The following is an 18,695-nucleotide window of genomic DNA, read 5'->3' as shown; positions in this document are numbered from 1 at the left end:
CTATAAAAAAGAAAACAGAAGATGAGGACTGAAAATATTCTGTGTTTCTGTTTGCTTGAAGCAAATCCCATTCCCAATCCAAATCAAATCAGAATCTGCCCATGAAGAAAGAATTCAGATAGGAAATATTTTGAAATATAGAGGTGGTCTCAGCCTGATCCACCCTGCAAGGTGTTCAAGGTACACAGTGCTTCTTTCATTATTTCACTCTTCTGTCACAGCTATGAAGGAGTGTTATTTCTGAGTCACAGAATTATGCTTTTCACTTGGCTTCTGTAACACCCCTACGCTTAATTATTTCATCTGAACTACAGATTTCCACAGATCCAGCAAAGCATTTAAGCACCTGCTCAACTTTAAGAACCTATTGCGTTCTGGGAGGCTTTCCACAATGTGAATTAAGCGCACACTTTGCTGGATGGACAGCTCTATACCATAACTACATTACACCTGGAAGAGAGCCATACTCTTTCCCAGAGGGTTCGTTGCTCTCCACTGTATCAGTCTAAAATTTTTCCATAAGTGTATATGCCTTTTTTAATTGAAGATTTTGTCATATCTAATCGAACCCTTGCGCGGTGCTTGCGAGGAGTCTTGGACAACTTGGGGAGGATTGATCCTGGCACTTCAGAGCGGGACAGAAGCGTTACAGTTTGTGTATCGGATGTGAGTATCACCCTAAGCCACTGGGAAGCCAATCTGAAATCTGCCTGCTTAACAGAGAGGCACTGCTACTGCCTTGCTCTGCCAAATCAGGGTATTTTAAAGAGATAGCAGAGTGGTTCTGTTTAAAATTCGCAATGCATCTATACAGAGGATGAGAATTTCAAAGTACGGCACAAGTCTTACTTTATGGGGAGGTATTATTCTCATTGTTCTTCCAGAGCTGGAAAAGGAGGAGAAAAAAATGTATAGGAGCTCAACTCTGCAAAATTTGCGGACCTGAGTGGCAGGCTAAGAGCTACACAGCAAGCTGTGGAAAAATATCAGCAATCAAAAGCCAAAAATCTGGTCTCCAAGCTTCCTGTTCATGCAATGTACTATTCTCCTACCCAAGAAAGAGTGGCAAGCATTCACTAAAAGTTTAGAGGCTAAATGTCTATATAGGGGGATACTCTGGCTGCCTCACACTCCACTGGGACTGGGCATGTTGCCTGTAATGCCATGGAAGTGTTTGTACAATTAACAGCAAAGTTCAGTTGCTGCAGGAAGATGTGTATGGATTCATCCACTTTAATTTTTTCCATGATTTAAGCATTAGGCATCAGGAAATTAATCTGGGCAATAGGCAAGACAATCTGCAGAGAGCTGGGTCCAGTGTTACTAAAACAAGCTGGCTGAAATGAAAAAGTGCAGCTGTGACTCTCTCACTGATACCAACACACAAACACACGCACACAGACAAAAACTGGCCCTTATTCTTATTATTTATGGACACAGATGAAAAGCCAAAGGGGGGCAAGGTAATGCACACAGATGCTGATTAGCTGGAGATTATATTGATGATGTAATAAAAATTCACTTTGTCTCTTAAGCTGCACCAGGACAATCAAAGAGAGATTAGATAAAAATCAGAGAGAATGAATAATAGAAGGGAGAGGTAACATTGTAAACCATAACTCCCTGCAAAATGTTCTACCTTTGACTGTCCTCAGTCAGAATAAATAAGAGCTGGAGGGTGTAAATACAGCCCAAATGCACAGAAGAAGGAGGCAGATGTGGCTTTGTAAGTGTATTATTTATCAATAAGCAGCCAGATACGCACATTTACCTGAACGGGTTTGCAAATACACACATACACATATCTACAAGCGCACACCTTTCTAACCCTGTTGAAGAGATTATGAGAGGGAGTGCAGGAGAGAAAACATGTTTGGAGAGGGACAGATGGACAGAGAAATGGACAGGGTGAACAGTTAAGAGCATATAGGAAATTATCTGAGTGAGAAAGAGATGAACTTGTTGGGAAAAATCAACTCTGTCTCTACTTGGCAGGGTAAAGGATACACATTTGGAGACCCACATGCACACCTATTTATCCAGACATACACCCATGTGGATCCCTGTCTGAAAAAAGAATCCCTCCAGCTGCAGAAGGTCTCCATCAGAGAAAGACAAGACAAAACTTTCCTCTCTTAGAGTGCTTGCTTGAAAAGGAACAGATCTCCTGCATGTCTAACGTTGGTTTAAGTTTACTGACCATGTTTAATATTTGATTAAACCTTTGGCATAGCTGACTATCCTGATCTGAATAGATGATCCAATGCTTTCCCTGGTAGTAAAGCCAAGCATAAGTAATAGCTGTCCTCTGACTACTGCTGCCTTATATGCGTACGAGTCAGATTTTGCTGTGTCTGAAAACCTGCTATCTGCTTCTGGATTCTTTTCTGCTGCTCAGTATTTTCAGCAACACTTTGTGAAATCAAACAAACAAACAGGAAAAAAAAACCAAAAAACCACCAAAATACTTCTCCCAGCCATGGAGGGGGCTGCAATTTATTCATAGCTGCGGAAAAAAATACCTTCCTTCCAAAGTCTTCCCTGGCTTAAGCATTTTACCTGTTGTCCTTGTTGAACTTTTTGCCTGTGGTTTGCATTATTACTTGCTAAATACATTAGAAAATAATCATCATCTTGCTGGGCAGCTTGGGGATGTTTGTGTGGTTGCCCACACACATACGCACACACACATACACGCAGCAAATTTTTAAATAAATCACAGTCACAGGGGTGAGGAGAGGGCATGTGGCGCTTTGGAAGGGAGCAGCACAGCAAAAAAGGAAGGACATATCCAGGATCAGAAAACAGAGGCTTTCAGAATTTCTCTGCACCTCTGTGAGATGGCCACCGCTGCTGATCACAGAAAGTCAGGGACAGGGACACCAGCCCGGGGTGCTTTTCCCCCTGTCCACCTGGGTGAGGAAAAGTCTAATCCCTCAAGACAGACAAAAAACTGGCCTAAATTACCTGCCTATATGCTTTACACCTCAAATAATGAGACAAGCCTTGCTGGGAGAGGTAATATCTTTTATTAGACTGAGTGATACAATTGGAAAAAAATAGACAAGCTTTCAAGCACACAAGGAAGTCTTTTTTTTTTTTTTTTTTTTTTTTTTCCCAGCTACATCAGCTGGACTAATAAAAGATATTACCTCTCCTTACAAATTTGGTCTCATTTATAACCTTAGACCATCACCGCTAAAGCTACAGCATGACTTCTGACTTAAATATACACAAAGCTGGATATCATAAATTCCTCTTTACACATAGCAAACTAAGGAAGAACAAGGTCTAGGAATGGGATCAGGTAAGATATGGAAGGTTAGTAAGAGGACTGGGCTAGAAATAGGCTCTTAATCCCTTCCTACCTACCTCTGAATGAAGAAGACTCTGATGCAACACCACATCAAATGCTTATTTTGCCTTCTCACATTAATTTTGGATTGCTAGAGAGAGGTTCTGGAAGTGAAGTTTTGGTTTCTGAAGTTATGTTTCAAAACAGGAAGAAAAAATATTTTTTCCAAGAAGCTGAAGTGTAGTCCCAGAATGGACTGCCAGGGATTGTTAAGAACAATTTTTAGAATTCAAAGGAAAAAATATGCAGGATCTTTGTTCAGGTGTGAGAAACCAGCTGCCTATTTAATGAAACAAGCAAAGTTAAAAATTAAAAAGGTGCAATTGTCTTGGTGAAATTAAATACTTACTGCACTCTTTTTTTTAATCTTTAAAAGAAGACTTTGAACATTGAACCCCAAAAAGGGGAAAAAGCCCCAAAAACAAAAATGTTTTTCTGTCTACTCTCTTAGTAGTTTACGTACAGAAATGTGTCTGTGTATTTGCATATTTAATGAGTGCGGTCTTTCAGCTACTACCTATGGCTGTTTTGCTTTCTGAGAATATGGACAGAATTGCTTCCATTTCCCAAAACCTGCCAGGGAAGGAGATGAGAAAAGAGAGGAGAGACATCTAGCATGGTCAGAGAGAACCCAGGTGGTGACTCGCGGCAGGAACCGGTGAAGTGTTTTCTGCAAGGGACGGTGCGAGGGCAGAACATCGGCGCAGAGCTGAGCCAAGGGAAGGGGAGTGTGAGCAGCGATGGTGAGAGCTGGGGGAAATGATCTGTAGCTTGGCTATGGAAAAATAAACGACTCATGAGCACGGTAAGCTGGCAAGTGGGAATGGGCAGCGAGCCTGGAGCGGCACCTGGAGAAGGGACCTGATCTTGGAGGGGATCTAAGCCTGTGGTCCACACACCCACACCTGTACTTGCAACCAGGCGAGGAAGGCTGAGAAGCCAGGATGAAGAGCTGGTCTTGGATGCAAGCCGAGTGAGTGAAAGCCTGGGTGCTGCACTGGAACAGCAAAGGCAGGGGCCAAGGAGAGAGGCCCAAGCCGGGGGAGCGAGCTGCTCGCCTGGCACAGTCGGACTTGTGTGCTTTGTCACAGCAGGGTCATCTGCTTTGCTGGTGGCTCAGCTATATCTTTTTGAATTAAGAAGCTGCTGCCAGAAGTCCTGTCCCTGGATCGGTGCAGAGGAAAAGACAGGGGAATGACACACCTATTGTGCAACTCCTTTTATGAATAAACTCGTGAAATCTAATTCTACCAGCACCTCTCTGGCCTTTTTCAATGAGCCGGTCAGTAACAAATGACCATTTAACAGCACAAAGCAGCTGTTATAAGGGAGAACAGATTGAGGCTAATACAATACATGTTCCCCTCCAAACAAGAACCCAACATTCCTCCTCCTTTTTTTTTTTTTCCTTTTTTTTCCCCCATCTGCAAACACTGTCAGTAAAGCTGAGTAAATATATAAATAATTAAACAAACAAATACTTTCTCTGCTGCCCCCAGGCCTTTGAAACTGAGACTTAGTTGGATTTCAGGCAATCAAACAGCATCGTGTTCACACACTCACACTGCACGCAGGCTTCCTCTCCACCTTTGACAGAATATCATTGACTTGAGCGCACTGTGATGATTTCAAATAGACTAGGGGTTAGATAATCGACTCTACACACACACACATAACTTCATGCACACTCCAGCTCCTTCATTTATTTCATAAAGCACATGAGCACAGATGGGATGGAAACACCAAAAGAGACCCCAAACAAAAAAAACAAAAGAAATCCCATGTACATAGCTACTGATGACCAAACTAAAACTACAACTGAAATAATGAAAAAAAGAAACACAAGGAACCTGATTAATTTGTTTGTCAGATCTTTCCCGTAGGTGATCACCTGAAACCCTCCTCTTTGATGAAAATATCGCTAAATTAATTTTTTTGTGTCTGGACACCTAAGGACACGGAGATGTTGTTTATTGCCCACAACTTACACCTTGGGCAGCAGCAGTGAAAATTCCCTTCTGGACTACCTTGCTCTCCCAAAGTCAGGGATGCTCGCATCCCTGCTTAAGGATTCACACAGTGTCTGTCTGCTGTTTGTGAGGCTGGGTCAGAGTCTAACTATTGACTTCAGAGAGTGTTGGGTCTGTGCTCGGCAAATGGGCGACGACTGCCAATTCCACCTGCCTGTACTGAGGGCGGGAGTACACTTGTCTGGAGGGAACTTGCTCTTTTTACTGACCCGGTGAAGGCAGATACCTTCAGCTTGATCCAAACTCTGCTGCAAACAATAGGTTTGGATCAGGCCCTCAAAGAAGAAAGGTGGGATGCAGCCCTTCGTCAAATCCTTGCTTTGCAGCTCCCTCAGTTGCCATAACAATGAAGAGTATGTATGTGATTCACTAAAAGAAGGGGGGAAAAAAAAAGTATAAATCAAGATCCTGAATCAGTGAATGATGACATTCTTGTAGACAGAGAAATTACAAAGGCTGAATCCTACTCACACAAAGAAAACTGGCAAAATTGCTGTTGACCCTTTCTTAGCAAAGCAGGGACAAATATGCATTTACAAGTGAAATGAGCAAAGCTAATTTTCCATGCCCCCACTGAGTGTTTTTTGAAAGCGTGTTTTCCGGATCTACGCTGAAAGGGGCTCTGATGTAATACATTTACCATCAGAGATACACCAAAACTTTTACACAGAAAAAAGTCAAATTTATGCCATTACCTTCTCCCTCATAAAAAAAAAAAAAAAAAAAAAAAAAAAAAAAAAAAAAAAAAAAAAAATTAAAAAAAAAATCCTGCTGGCCTAATATTGCAGTTGGGGAAATGAAAGATCAATAGTTCACCAGAGCCAATGGGAATCTTTCCATTGATTCAACAGGTTTCAGTTCAGGCCTGAAGGCACCGAGCTTAAGTGACTCCATCAGAGAGCCACGCTGTGATTAGAACCTAGGCATCCTCACTGCCCGCCCTCACCCACCAGATAATGCCCTTCCTTTGAATGAAGCTGCAGGCACAGGCAGCAATTTAAACGGAGCAGCTCTGAGGTGTATTAGCCATTACAAATATTCAGAAGGAATGGCAATGCTTGTGTTCCTTGTTTTTTTATTTGTTTGTTTAATTCCCTGTTAACTTTTCAAATCCCTAGCAGAATGTAGAAACTAGCAACACTCTGGCATTCTTGTCTCCTGCAAGATATTTAGGTGCCTTTTCTGCCAGTGTTCCTATGGGTTGACTCACTTCTTTTTTTCCCCTTCTCTGTTAGTTACTAAACCTGGAGTTAAATAATTTCTAAGATACTCTTTTTTTGGTATCAAAATTGGCTGTATCCCTTTTTGCAAATAAACATGAGGCAATGGTATGCTTTTAAAGAGTTTGCCAAAGGATTTTTCTTGGTTGTCTTGCCCATTCCTCATTTCCACTCCTACTTTTCTCATTTATTGCCAGTATCTTGAATGAGATTTCTTTTTCTAAAAAGAAAAAAAAAAATCCATATAAATAATAATAAAAAGAAGATAGGAAGAAGGAAAGCGATGCAAAAAAGTAACCAAGCTCCCTCTGAATGTACAAAACAGAACAAATACCACAGAATAGCATAATTGAATAACAATATATCTTTATAAAAGAGGGTGAAAAATTGCATCCTCATCCATGTATTATTGAAGATGGAATACGATCAAATAAATCGCTTTTAAAAGCAATTAAATGCTCACAAAAGAAAAACACTTGCCCCATAAACTGAAAAAAAAAAAAAAAGGGTGTAATGAAATGCAAACCTTCTTGAAAGTACCATATGGACACTGGAACGGGAACGGTCGAAGCTGAATGGTAGAGCAGAAGGAGTGAGCTACCTTACCTAGATAAGGCAGCCTAGTGTTGCAGAGGGAGTAGTTAGGGAATTCGGATGGAGCTGGGTTTGTCTGGGCTTGGGTGAGTAACAACCTTGAGTCAGTTGCGTCGCGCGTGATCGGCCGCTCCCGCTTCAACCAGCGGCACCTTGCAGAGCTGCCCGTAACTTGGGGCCCAATCCAAACACTGCTGCAGGCAAGGCTGAGCCCTTCTTGAGCTTCAGCAGGCTTTGGGGCAGGTGTGTGGCTGCTCTGCAAAGTCCTTCCTTATCAATTATAGATTTCACGCAGTGTTGAATGAGCGTTATTTCTGCCATGTTTTCCCCCCGTCCCTTAAATGCTGATAAAGGTGGGGGGGGGGGGGAAAAAATGAAACATTTTCATTGCAATTCTGTGCTGAAAAAGAACTCTCTAGGATTAATCCTATTTAGACGGGGGCTGAAGTTGCTGACCAAAATGCTCCTCGCTGCGACAAGTTCTCAGGTCTCTGGCTTTTTGTGCACCTGTCGGGCCAAGACCTGATCCTAGAGAAAAGTAAATCCGGTTTACGTCTGTGTTCAGTGAAATAATGAGCAGGAAACAGAGCCTAGGTGAGAAAACTGAATTTTCTCTAGATTAACTTCCAGAGAAGAACAAACTAACTCAATCTGTTCGGCAAAGGTATCTCACTCTCCCCCTGCTTCCTCCATGCACCATTTCAAAGAAGTGCATCTTTACCTTATTATATTATTAGAATCAATCAATATTATTAATATTACATGTGGGCAATTCTGTAAATTCTTCATAGTTCTCCTCCCCGCCTGTTAACAGCAGGTACATTATACAGTCTCTGGTTAGATTGGTCAACTAGGCTATCGATAGTCTTAATAAGCAATACCTTTATTGTGACCTTTGCTCACAGAACTGAATCTCTCATATAGGGCTGTCAGATTCTTTAAAGAAGTATTGATAAGTTCATTACTGTATTGCTACATATAATTTTAGGTGTGATTTTCACTCACCCTGAAGCATCTAGTAACCTAATACTTTTTTTTTCCTCCTAAAGCATTGGCCCTTTTACAATTGATCAAATAGTGAATTAGAGCATTATAGAGAGGAAATATAATCAGGGGATTTCTACAAGCACACTGTGATATATCTTTTGATCTTCTGACAACCTTCATCCCTCTCGATCCTAGGAAGGAAGCGCTGTTTTATAGGGATATTATTAGGCTGATGCTGCTTTATACATCTACCTGCAAGAAGCTACCGAGTCCGACAAAGATATTTGTGTGCGTTTGCAGTGAGTGATGCATATTATGTGATGAGAATCTATCCTTAGGGACTGGGAAGGAGAGGAACTATGTGCAAATGCAAGTCTGCCCTTTCGATACATGCATGCGTACACAGTCCCTGTGTAGGATATACACAGGCATTTGAATTAGAAACAGGCCAAATATGAAGTCAGATCTCATCAGACCAACTCTGTCTGCAAAGCTCTGTTTTTATTCTGTTTGAAGAAGCTTCATGTCCAGAGTTATCTGCCCTGGTGCACTGGGAAGGCAGCCTGGTAGCCTCTAAAATATTTTGGAGGCTCAGACGCAACGTACACATAAAGCAGAGTTGAATTAATTAAGTGTGACTGTATCATTAAAATAGTATAATGAGTAAATGGTTACATATAATATCAAACTCGGCATATAACTTCAGGAATGCCCTCTTAAGTCACCTGACACTTTCACATAAGAGTATGTTCTCTTTACTGTCTTTCAGAAAGGAATTATTTAGAAACATATATTATCCTGTCTGTACTGAATACATGTTTTCATTAGCATGCACATAAAATAAATAGTTGCATGTGTGTGATGTACAAACGTCAGGCATTCTTCTATCTCACTGCTTACGCAGTTTTCTCATAAAAGTTCATTTTCAGCAACACTGTTTGTGTATGGGCTTTTTCAGGTTTTTATATTCTTTTTATGTTTTTTGGGTTTAAACAAGGAAATTAAACACCTTCACCACGAAAAGGGGTAAGAACAGTCTGCACTGCAAACTGTGTCTGCACTACACCTTGGTCTACCAAACAATAAACAACTTTCCGTTTGCAAAATACTTTGAGAGACCTTACAGTGAGGGTCCCCATCACCACAACCATATATCCCTGGAGGCATTAAAATTGCCTGCAAAGTCATCTATTAAATAGTTAATGTTAAACAATGACTTTACGTGTTCAACAAAGGAGGAAGAAATAAACAGATAAGGGTGAGGTAGATCGAAATCTGCATGCCTCATTGGCTGAACTGTCGGATATTTCTAATGCATCTGAAGGGTTTGTTACTAAGAACCTGTTAAGTATCTTTAAACCTTTGATCTGTAGCCAGTCTTAACAAAGGTGACAATTAATTACAGGAGAGTGCATTGCAATAAAGTTACATCGTGGTCAGTTTATATATACTGTCCAAAGCTGGTTCACAGAAGTCACTGTCAATTAAAGTCTTCTTGGAGTCCAGTTCATTATCAATTTTTCCCCCTTGCCTTGATCAATATTTTTGGCTGCTTCTGCTTGACAAACTTAACACAATGTCTATATCTATATGTCTTGCCATTCATTTACATGGAATAGATGGCCGTATATGATTTATTTTTAGCTACTACGTATGGTCAGGCACTTTATTTGAGAGGTTTAGAGCTCTCATCCATCTTTATTTTAAGGAGCGACAATAATAAGCCCGCTCTTCCTTCAAGGGGATGTCAGCTGGATATAATGAATGCACATTAAAAGCTGCATTCACCTGTAGGTGCATTCAGGCTGTGGCTCACAGTGACAAAAGCAAACAAATGCAATCTCTGTGGTGACATCCTGACTCCAGACCACACCAAGAGATGCAGCGCAGATAAAGTGACTCAGTAGATCCTGAGATCCCCAAAATGCGATGATGGCTCTCTGGGAGGTAGGGGGAAAGAGAGACCCTTGTAATATATACCCCAGCTCAGTAAGTGGAGCGCTGGTGGAAGAAAACCATAACTTTTACTCACCACAGTTTACATTTTTCCCTTTTTCTGCAGCAGATTTTAATGCATAAGGGTCAGTCCACCATGGCAAATGCTGGCAACAGTCATACAAGTGTCGGTGGAGCGTTTAAGTGAGTGAGAAATGTGGCTGAGATCAGGCTTTTGTCAGTTCCTTAGCTTTGTTTTAGTTTTAGTTTAACTTACAGAAGTAAAGCTAAGTTAAGGGACAAGCCAGCAAGGACAGAAATTAGTAGCATTAGCTCCAAGGGTTGAGGTTTGTTATTTAAACCCAAAACCCAGAATTTTAAAGGGAATGTGGAACACTGCATAAGAGCAAACATGAAGCCACCTAAGCGATGGCAGAAATCTCACTGTGCTCTGTCCAGCAAGCAGGTAAAGTCCTTTGCTCCTCAAGTAAAAGTGACGCAGGGATTAATAAAGCACCAGCTATTTGTTAAAGTCAGGATTAAACTTAGCTTCCTTAGCACCTCACTTGCTTAGTGCAAAACTCTTATGGGGAAGAAATCACACAGTGCTTGGTGGACAGGTCATGTTGAGCTCTGCAGCCCCCTGCTTTTTTGGAGTATTACTTTGAGGCTTGAGCCAACACCTGCATGGGTCTTTGGGCATCTGATGCTTTCTCTCAATTTGAAATGCAGGTAAGCGGTCCAACAGCCTAGATCATCTCCCCCACTTTTTCTCCCTTGGAACCATTACTGCCTGTCACATACAACCACCTCAGTTCACACTTGATTGACGGGAGGGACAGTAACAGCTCCTTTAGTGTCGTTATGGTCTGTCGGGTCAGTGCGGCTGGCTGGTGTGCGTGCACGCAGGGTGTGCATGATCAAAAAACACCCTGATGTCTTGCTGAAAAATGTGGCTGCGTGCTTCCAGCTCTTAAGGCTGGAGGAGACCCTCCTTGACCACCCTTCTGTCGCTTGTTCTTGACCACCATGGACAGAGAATTCGCTGCCTGCCCTCCCTGACAGGTACAAACCGCTTTTCGGTTGAGCACAAGACACTTTCCGCAATCTCGCTCACTCTTTGCCCAGACAAAATTTCCAGGTGCTTTCTGACAATCTCCTTCAAAAGACTATTCCATCAGCTGCCTGGCTTTTATTATGCTGTGCAATTTGAATTCTCTGCTGAAGAAAGCCCTGCCGGTGGCACTGGCCACTAGCAGATGTGGGATACAGGACCAGATGAACCACGCTTCTCATGCAAGGTGACAAGGATCCTCAATTTTTTCCCTCTACTTCAGTGTTGAAATTTCCAATTTTTCTGGCTCGATATGGGAAAAAAAGATACAAAATTAACCAAGGTGCACCCCATTCCTATTGTTTCTTGCAGAAATTAGTGAGTTTCTGATTCAAACCTTAATTAAAACCTTGGTAGGGACAAATGAATACTGAGAAATTTGGTTGTTCCTAATTTTTTTTTAAGGACAAAAAGTACCCTTTTTTATTCCATAAAATGCCTAAAGGCACCAGAATATGTAAGTATTGAGGGACAGAAGTAATTGTAATCTGTAAAAGTGTAAGAAGTGTAAGTCTAATCTGGAGAAATGTAAGAGAAGAAACAAAAGCTGTGGGCACACAAACTTTAATTTCTTTCCTTTTTTTGCATTAATGTAACTTTTAAACAAATCCATCTTGTAAGGATGATTAGTTCATATGGTAGTGGGACTAGCTGAGGAACAGCTTTCAGTGCAAAACTTGACAGGCAAGCAAGAGATCCCAGAAAATTAGAGTTTGTATTGGAAATGCTGACACAACCGTAACAACAGCATCATAACTGGCTGCAGCTGCTTTTAGAAACCAGAATCCATGTCCAGACCCCTGGAAAAAAAGAGTTAACGTGTACTCTTATAATTTATGGAGCAATCTGGGCTATCTGTTTGACATTATCAAAACACATAGATGCTCATAAATACAGGAGATTTTAATGAACAGGGTGTTGCTTTTTTCCTCTCTTCCATCAAACTATCAAATTGCATTGTGATTGTTTTAAGGGGTTGTTCTTTAGACCTAAGACTTGAAGTCTCCTCTGTTTTGTTCCAGTTTATTTGTGCTTTACCTCCCTAAAACTTGTTTGGTTTACTACCATACTAAATGTTGTATGTGTTGCTTTCAGACAGGCAAGTCTTATGTTTCAATTATGGAGGAGTTTATTCAGCACCTGTATTGCGTTGCGCTTCTTTTCAACTAAATTTCCATTTCCCAAAGGCTGTACACATGAATGTATACACATCTTTTTTTCTGTATGTATACACACACAAATCTATACATTTCTGCATATAAACATACACATCATCTTAACTGAATGCTCATTTTCATTGTGCGTTTGAATTTCTGACATATCCAAAACCTTCATAAACATCCTTAAACTTAAAAAGGTTTTAATTTTTCTATCATCTATTTTTGTAATCAAATAGAATAGAATATAATGAACTGAAGCCTTGTTTTTCTACTCCAAAGGTGTCTTAAATTTCAAAATTATTTATATTTTTAAGATGGTAAAGCTGTAAAAGAACTAAGCTATTCTCTTCATACTGCATTTTTCTATCTGCATTGAATGCTTACAGAGTGAGGTTCGGGTCAGGTAGGAAAAACACCCCAACCACGGGATTGCAGCAGTGGATTTCAAGAAAGTTTTGGGGGGGTTGTGCTTGTCCCACCCCTAAATAAGGGTTGAAAGAGTGCTGTTGGTCTCAAGTCTATGCAAGACTCCTGCTTTTCCAGTGCACACTATCTCCGCACTTTAAGTGCATTCACCCGCATGTGTTTCAGTAAATCTCAGTTAAGTGTGGAATGCTGATTTCTTCCGACTTCCTAAACAGAATATTATGGAGACTTGTGTGTTTTAAATTAAAACATTTCCCAGGCCTTGGGTACAAGCAAGCTTCAGTAGAAAAGACTGTTTAAACCTATGGGGACAGTCCTATATTTAGATAACATTAATTCATAAATATTATACTAAATACCACTTAAATTGGCCTTAAATGACTTCAAAGATAATGCATTATAATATGGCTGTCCTGAGAGCACTAACCTTTATATCTCCCAGTAACTCAGCCTTAAAGCATACTCCACAGCTAGATAAGATGGGGGGAAGTTATGAATGAATGTCTTGCTAAATTGTTAAAGTGTGATTAGTTAACTCGGTGCATGTGTGTGCGTGTATGTGTGAGAGCGTGGGTGGGTCAGCTCAGCCCCGGTAGATTTCTACCCGTAGATCTCAGCACACAACCTCTTCCCAACCCTTCAGCAAAGTACCAGAGCAGGAGCCTGTTCCTGCCCCATGTGGAGAGAAGCAAGGATGGGGGAAATATGCAGCAGCTACGCTCAAGCTTATTTTCTCGGAGATCTGGCAAGCCTTTCCCGCCTTCCCCCACATGCTGCTTCCCCCGTACCCTTCCTCTCTTTGTGTATCTGCAAGAGAATCATAATCCCCTACCTCTTTCCTGGTTTCTGTACTGGTATCAGCCAGAGCTGCTGATGAGAGAACCTGGGACTTCACTCTCCTTTTGCGATAGTTTTTCTTATAGAGGAGGGCATAGTAATGTACTTTAGGTTCTTAATTTTCAATTTCCTCCTGCCATACAGGGGCACCACAATAGGATATCTTCATAATATTTTCAGGAATACACATCCTTTGATCTTGTTTCAATGGATTTACACCTGAAATTACTCCGGTTGCTGTTTTTTTACTTTGAGCTAATTCCTCTCTCTTCCCTCCGCCCAGAACAGTCCCACCTTCTCCCCCTCTACACCCAAGGTTTGCTCTCCGCACACTTAAATAAACTACAGCCTACTATTAACCCTTCAGGGTGTACCACTGCCACAGCCTCTTCCCCTGAATTAGGAATGAAATCAACTGAGAGTGATGGATCAATTAATGTATAAGCATTATGCATCTCTTATGGAAAGCATCTTGGGGTTTTGTATTGCCAACCTACCCCTGTGAGCCAAGTTGGACTATCTTTATGCAATTCTTCACCTACGCCTGCAAAGCAAAGCCAAAATAAGGACATCTGAGTGAATACAATGCTTCACATGACTGCATTTAGAGAAGGGAAGAGAGAAAAAATAGATTAGAAATGAAATAAAATGAATAAAATAATAATAAAAAAGCCAAACACAACCCTCATCCTTCAAAGCCCCATCACGCTTTTTGACTTAATAGTAATTAATCACTACTGGCAAGAAAGTAATTTTTTTCCAGGTAGCCAGAGGCACATTTTTATCAGGATTAGCTAATAAATCAGCGGCATCGCTAGAAAGGAGTTCAAACTCTTCTCGGATGTACTAAATAAAACCGATCTCTGAAATGCTGGCAACTCGGTGTCTATTGAAACTTCACTCAAACCTTAGCCCGCAAAATAACAATCATCATCATAAATTTTCTTTCCAAAGTCCAAAACTTACAGCATGTTAAAAATGACTGTTTGTTTTGAGATGAACTCATGCAGTGTGGTTTGATGAGGTGACAAGATTCCCCACCTGGATTTTTTCCTAGGTTGCAGCTTTAGAACAGAAATGAAATGAAGGGAAATGAAGTTAGTATCTTGCTTAATTCAGGGATATGTGTTAAACACATCCAAGCAAGATAAATGATCCCTCTCTCTCTCTTTTCTCTCTCTCTGTCTCTCTCTCTCTCTCTCTCTCTTTCTCTCTCTCTCCTTCTCTCTCTCTCTCTCTCTCCCCCTTCCTGAGTTTGTGTCTGTGAATACAGGCATACAGTAAAAGCAAAACTGAACTCAAAGAGGGAGAACTCAAATCTATGAAATAGAAATTGAAGTTGGCGCACAGAATGATTAATTTCAGGTTTAAGATAAAACATAGCAAAAGAATAAAATCTCATCAACAAATCACAGTAATCTCCCACGACAAAAATAAATATTTTATTGAAGTGTTAGCTCAAAGATTTCCTCTACACTATGTTGAGTGATTCTCTTCAGTGTAGCTTTTACTGCTGTTATTTCTATTTTATAGAAACCTTAGATAATTTTTGCAAACACATGCACACACATACGAGCTCAGTGTCTACTCTCACTATTAGATGAAATCTCTCAGGACCTTTCCTTCCCTACACTTCCTACTAGTATTTTTATTGCTATTATTAATAATTATTATAGTAGTACGGGTGTCATGTTTGAATAATGCCAATCGGACCTTGATGTGGCTTCTAGGAAGACAGTCTGAAAAGAAAGCAAGGTTCAAAAGAGCTACACTGATCATTTTAAAAATGAGAAGGGTGTTTGAAGCGACCGGCAAGTAAGGATGGGAGAAATATCCTGTAACTTAGACTGAGTCCCTAGTCCCCGATCCCTGGACATTTTCTCCAGCCTGAGTAAAGCTGGTACTTTGCACTGTCAGGGTATATTTTCATTCGCGTTTCCTGAGAGTGGAAGCAAGGAAGGGAGTGAGTGGGAAGGGGAAAGAGATGCTTGCTGAACATGCCGTTAAGTTCAAGATTTACAACTCGCCAAGGCATCTGGAAAGCTGGGAAGCCAGTAATGCCATTACTGGTGACTGTCACTGCCAGGAGTCTGCCAAGCTGGACTAGACACTGGTACGGAAGCTGTCCTGTAAAAGGTACAACTTCCACTCTCCCCGTGGCCCCGTGCAAAATGCTTTCTCTTCCTGCACTAAATCTGGAGTCACACCCCAATCACTTCTGACCCGGTCTTTTTCTTTTCCCTTTTCTCTTTAAAAAATAAAATATAAACACACATACACATACGCACAGAATCTGAGTTAATAAGGTGGCTTATATCACTTCTGCCTTTCTCCTATTTCTAAGAGGGACTGCCATGCAAATTACCTTCAACTTCCTCCCTGCAAGTCCTACTTTCCTACCCGAGGATCTGAGCATCTCTCCCCCACTACACACACCCTCCCCCACCCCCAAAACGGAGCACCATCTAATCTGACAGGCACCTCCGGAGAGCCTAAGCTGAGCAGGGAAATGAGCGGGCAGAGATGGAGCAAGTGAGGCATCGTGTGAGGAGTACATCTCCACTACCTTTAGAGAAAACCTAAAAAGTTCCCGGCATGGACTTCGGGCACATTAAAGTAGTGCTTGGAATATGCCTGGTCAGAGACTTCTTCCCTCTGGAACTAAGCTGCCACCTGTCCTTTCTGTCTTGCCTTCTCCCACACGAGCACACATGCCGTGATTTTGTGCACACACCCCTGCCCCGCTTGAGATGGGCTTCTTTATTGTTGTTTATATCCCTGTTCCCGTGTTGAATAGAACCAAACTGAAACAGTCTCCCCCCGGAGCAACTCACTCTCCTCCACTTCTTGCTTTGTAGAGGACTACAAATAATAAGTGTGACAGCAGTAAAAATAAAAAAACTACCAAAAAATTGAGGGGAAAAAAAGAAAAAAAAAAAAAGAAGAAAGAAAGAAAAGCAAAAGCCGCCTGTGCCAGATACGGAACAGTTGTAAAATCGGGGGTTGCCAGCAAAGCCAGGGACAGACAGACGGGCACGCACACCCCTGGGCTGACGGAGAGCGGCTCCCGAAGGTAAATACAGAGCACCCGCTCCGGCTTCAGCACCGCGGACAGCTGCCGCCGGCCCCGCGCCCGCGCCGCCGCTCGCCCGGCGCTCCCCGGGAGCTGCCTCGCACCCCCCAAAAAAGCGGGGAAAGAAATAAAAAATACTAACAAACGAGCCGAACGGAGCTGACTCCCTGCCCTGACTCTCGCTCTTCTCTTCCCAGGATGGGTCTATTATTTCTTTCCCTGCCCCCCCAGCCTGCCGCCTCCGCCCCCGGGCCAACCAAAAATGAAATAAAATGAAATGAAATCGAAAGGAAAGAGAGAGAGAGAAAGAGAGAGACGGGGAGAGAGAGGGAGCCTGCCTTTCTCTCCCGATCTCTCCCGGGAAAGTTCAGGAGGTAACTCACCTTTGTGCATGCCAGTGAACCTGTCCTTCAGCACCGTCAGTTCATAGATCTTCCCGAACTCCTCGAAGAGCGGTTTGAGGTCTTTCTCGTCCAGGTTACGGGGGATCTGCCCAATAAAGAGCTTAATGGCATCGTGGTCCTTCATTGGGATGGTGGATGGGTTTCCGGGACTATGGTTTAATCCGTTCATATGCCCGTTGGTGCTGGGGTTGCTGTGATTGCTACTCAGGCTGGTATTGTCTGGTTGTCCGTTTGCTAACGTGGCCATCTTTATATACATAGAGAAAATCTTCTTTCCTTTTTTTCCCCCTCTTCTTTTCTCTCTCCCTCCCTCTCTCTCCCTCTCTCTCTCCCTCTCTCTCGCTCTCTCGCTCCCTCTCCCTCTTTCACACACACACACACACACACTCACACACACACACACTCCTCCCTCTCTGTCTCTCTCTCTCTCTCTCTCTCTCTCTCTCTCTCTCTGGGTCTGATCTGATTTTTTTTTACATTGAAGATCTGTGTCCTTTCCGTTTAAACAGGCTGGATCGGTTCAAATTCCCAGCCAGACTAGGGGGTGGGGTGTGAGTGTGTGGATGTGTGTGTGTACGGGGAAGGGAGGCTAGGGGTGGGGGATTGCTTTTGCCTCTACTCTGGCTAAACCCCCTCCTCCCATCCAACCACCCCCCTGTCTGTCTGCCCGGCAGAGGCTCAATGGTATCTTCCAACACAGCCCCTGGCTATAAATAGCACTAGGCGCATGGCTCTTTGAGAGACAGTCAATTTCTATTGTGCCAAGTGAGCAAAGGGGAACGGTTGCGTTTTTAGGACCAATGATGATGATTTTTTTTTTCCTTTTCCTTTGCAAGCCCTCCGATCAATCGCTGTCGTTATAATTTCAGTGATCATCGGGAAATCTGTCTTTTTATTTGAGAGGGGAAAAAAACCCAAACCCAAGGTGTTCTGACTTCTTTCTGTTATGATGATGCCTCTTACTTATTATTTACTCTTATTCTAATTTCGCAAATGATAATAAAAAGCAGTTCAGATACGGATGAACCCCCCGGCTCAGAGGTTGCTTTTGCTGTTGTTGTTGTGATTGTGATGTTACAAGCTCTCTTTACTATATCTGTTCATGTTGCATCTAAAAAAAATGCATGCTCTTTAAGCTCTCTCTTTTATTTTTAAATATAAATTATGTTACTGATGATGACATCAAACTAGAAAAGCACAACCTATATTATTGTAGTGCTTTGAAGAGAGTAAAAAATATCGAAATCAGTGTTGTTAATTTTCGTGCTGCCGATATTTATGTCATGTACAGTCAGTGCGGGCGTTATCTCCAATACGGGCTCTGTGTGTGTATGTGTGTATGTGCCTGTGTATATTGGAAAGGGATTGATTAAGTAAGGTTTTCTTGCCCGACTTTCAAGCCATCAGGATATTTTGTCTGTCTCTGATGGAAACATAAATCGTATTTTGTAGTCATCAGTGATCGGGAGTTGCTTGTCCGAACAATGCTCTCTAGACAAAGTGCACTGTATGGTGGAGACGAAATCAGCTCTTCTTTCACAGCATCCGGGGGTGGGGAGG

At 42.0% G+C, this 18,695-nt stretch overlaps 1 protein-coding gene across 15 annotated transcripts in view; it reads right to left on the bottom strand.

Moving 5' to 3' along the window:
• The window catches only part of CELF4 (CUGBP Elav-like family member 4), a 711,932-nt gene extending 694,204 nt beyond the window's left edge, over positions 1-17,728 (bottom strand). For 6 of the 15 annotated variants that reach the window (XR_010031333.1, XM_063181190.1, XM_063181193.1 and 3 more), the window contains exon 1: positions 17,115-17,726. Coding sequence is in view for 14 of the 15 variants with exons in the window: in XM_063181190.1 (XP_063037260.1) it covers positions 17,115-17,394 (280 nt within the window). In the remaining variant the exon portion in view is untranslated. Of the gene's footprint in view, positions 1-17,114 lie in introns of all 15 variants that reach the window. The other 9 variants (XM_063181188.1, XM_063181189.1, XM_063181197.1 and 6 more) reach the window with 4 other exon arrangements.
• Positions 17,729-18,695: the final 967 nt, after the last annotated feature.

The sequence above is a fragment of the Melospiza melodia genome, chromosome Z (genome assembly GCF_035770615.1).
Source record: "Melospiza melodia melodia isolate bMelMel2 chromosome Z, bMelMel2.pri, whole genome shotgun sequence".
Lineage (NCBI taxonomy): Eukaryota > Metazoa > Chordata > Aves > Passeriformes > Passerellidae > Melospiza > Melospiza melodia.
This window is presented reverse-complemented; position numbering and strand designations above follow the sequence as displayed.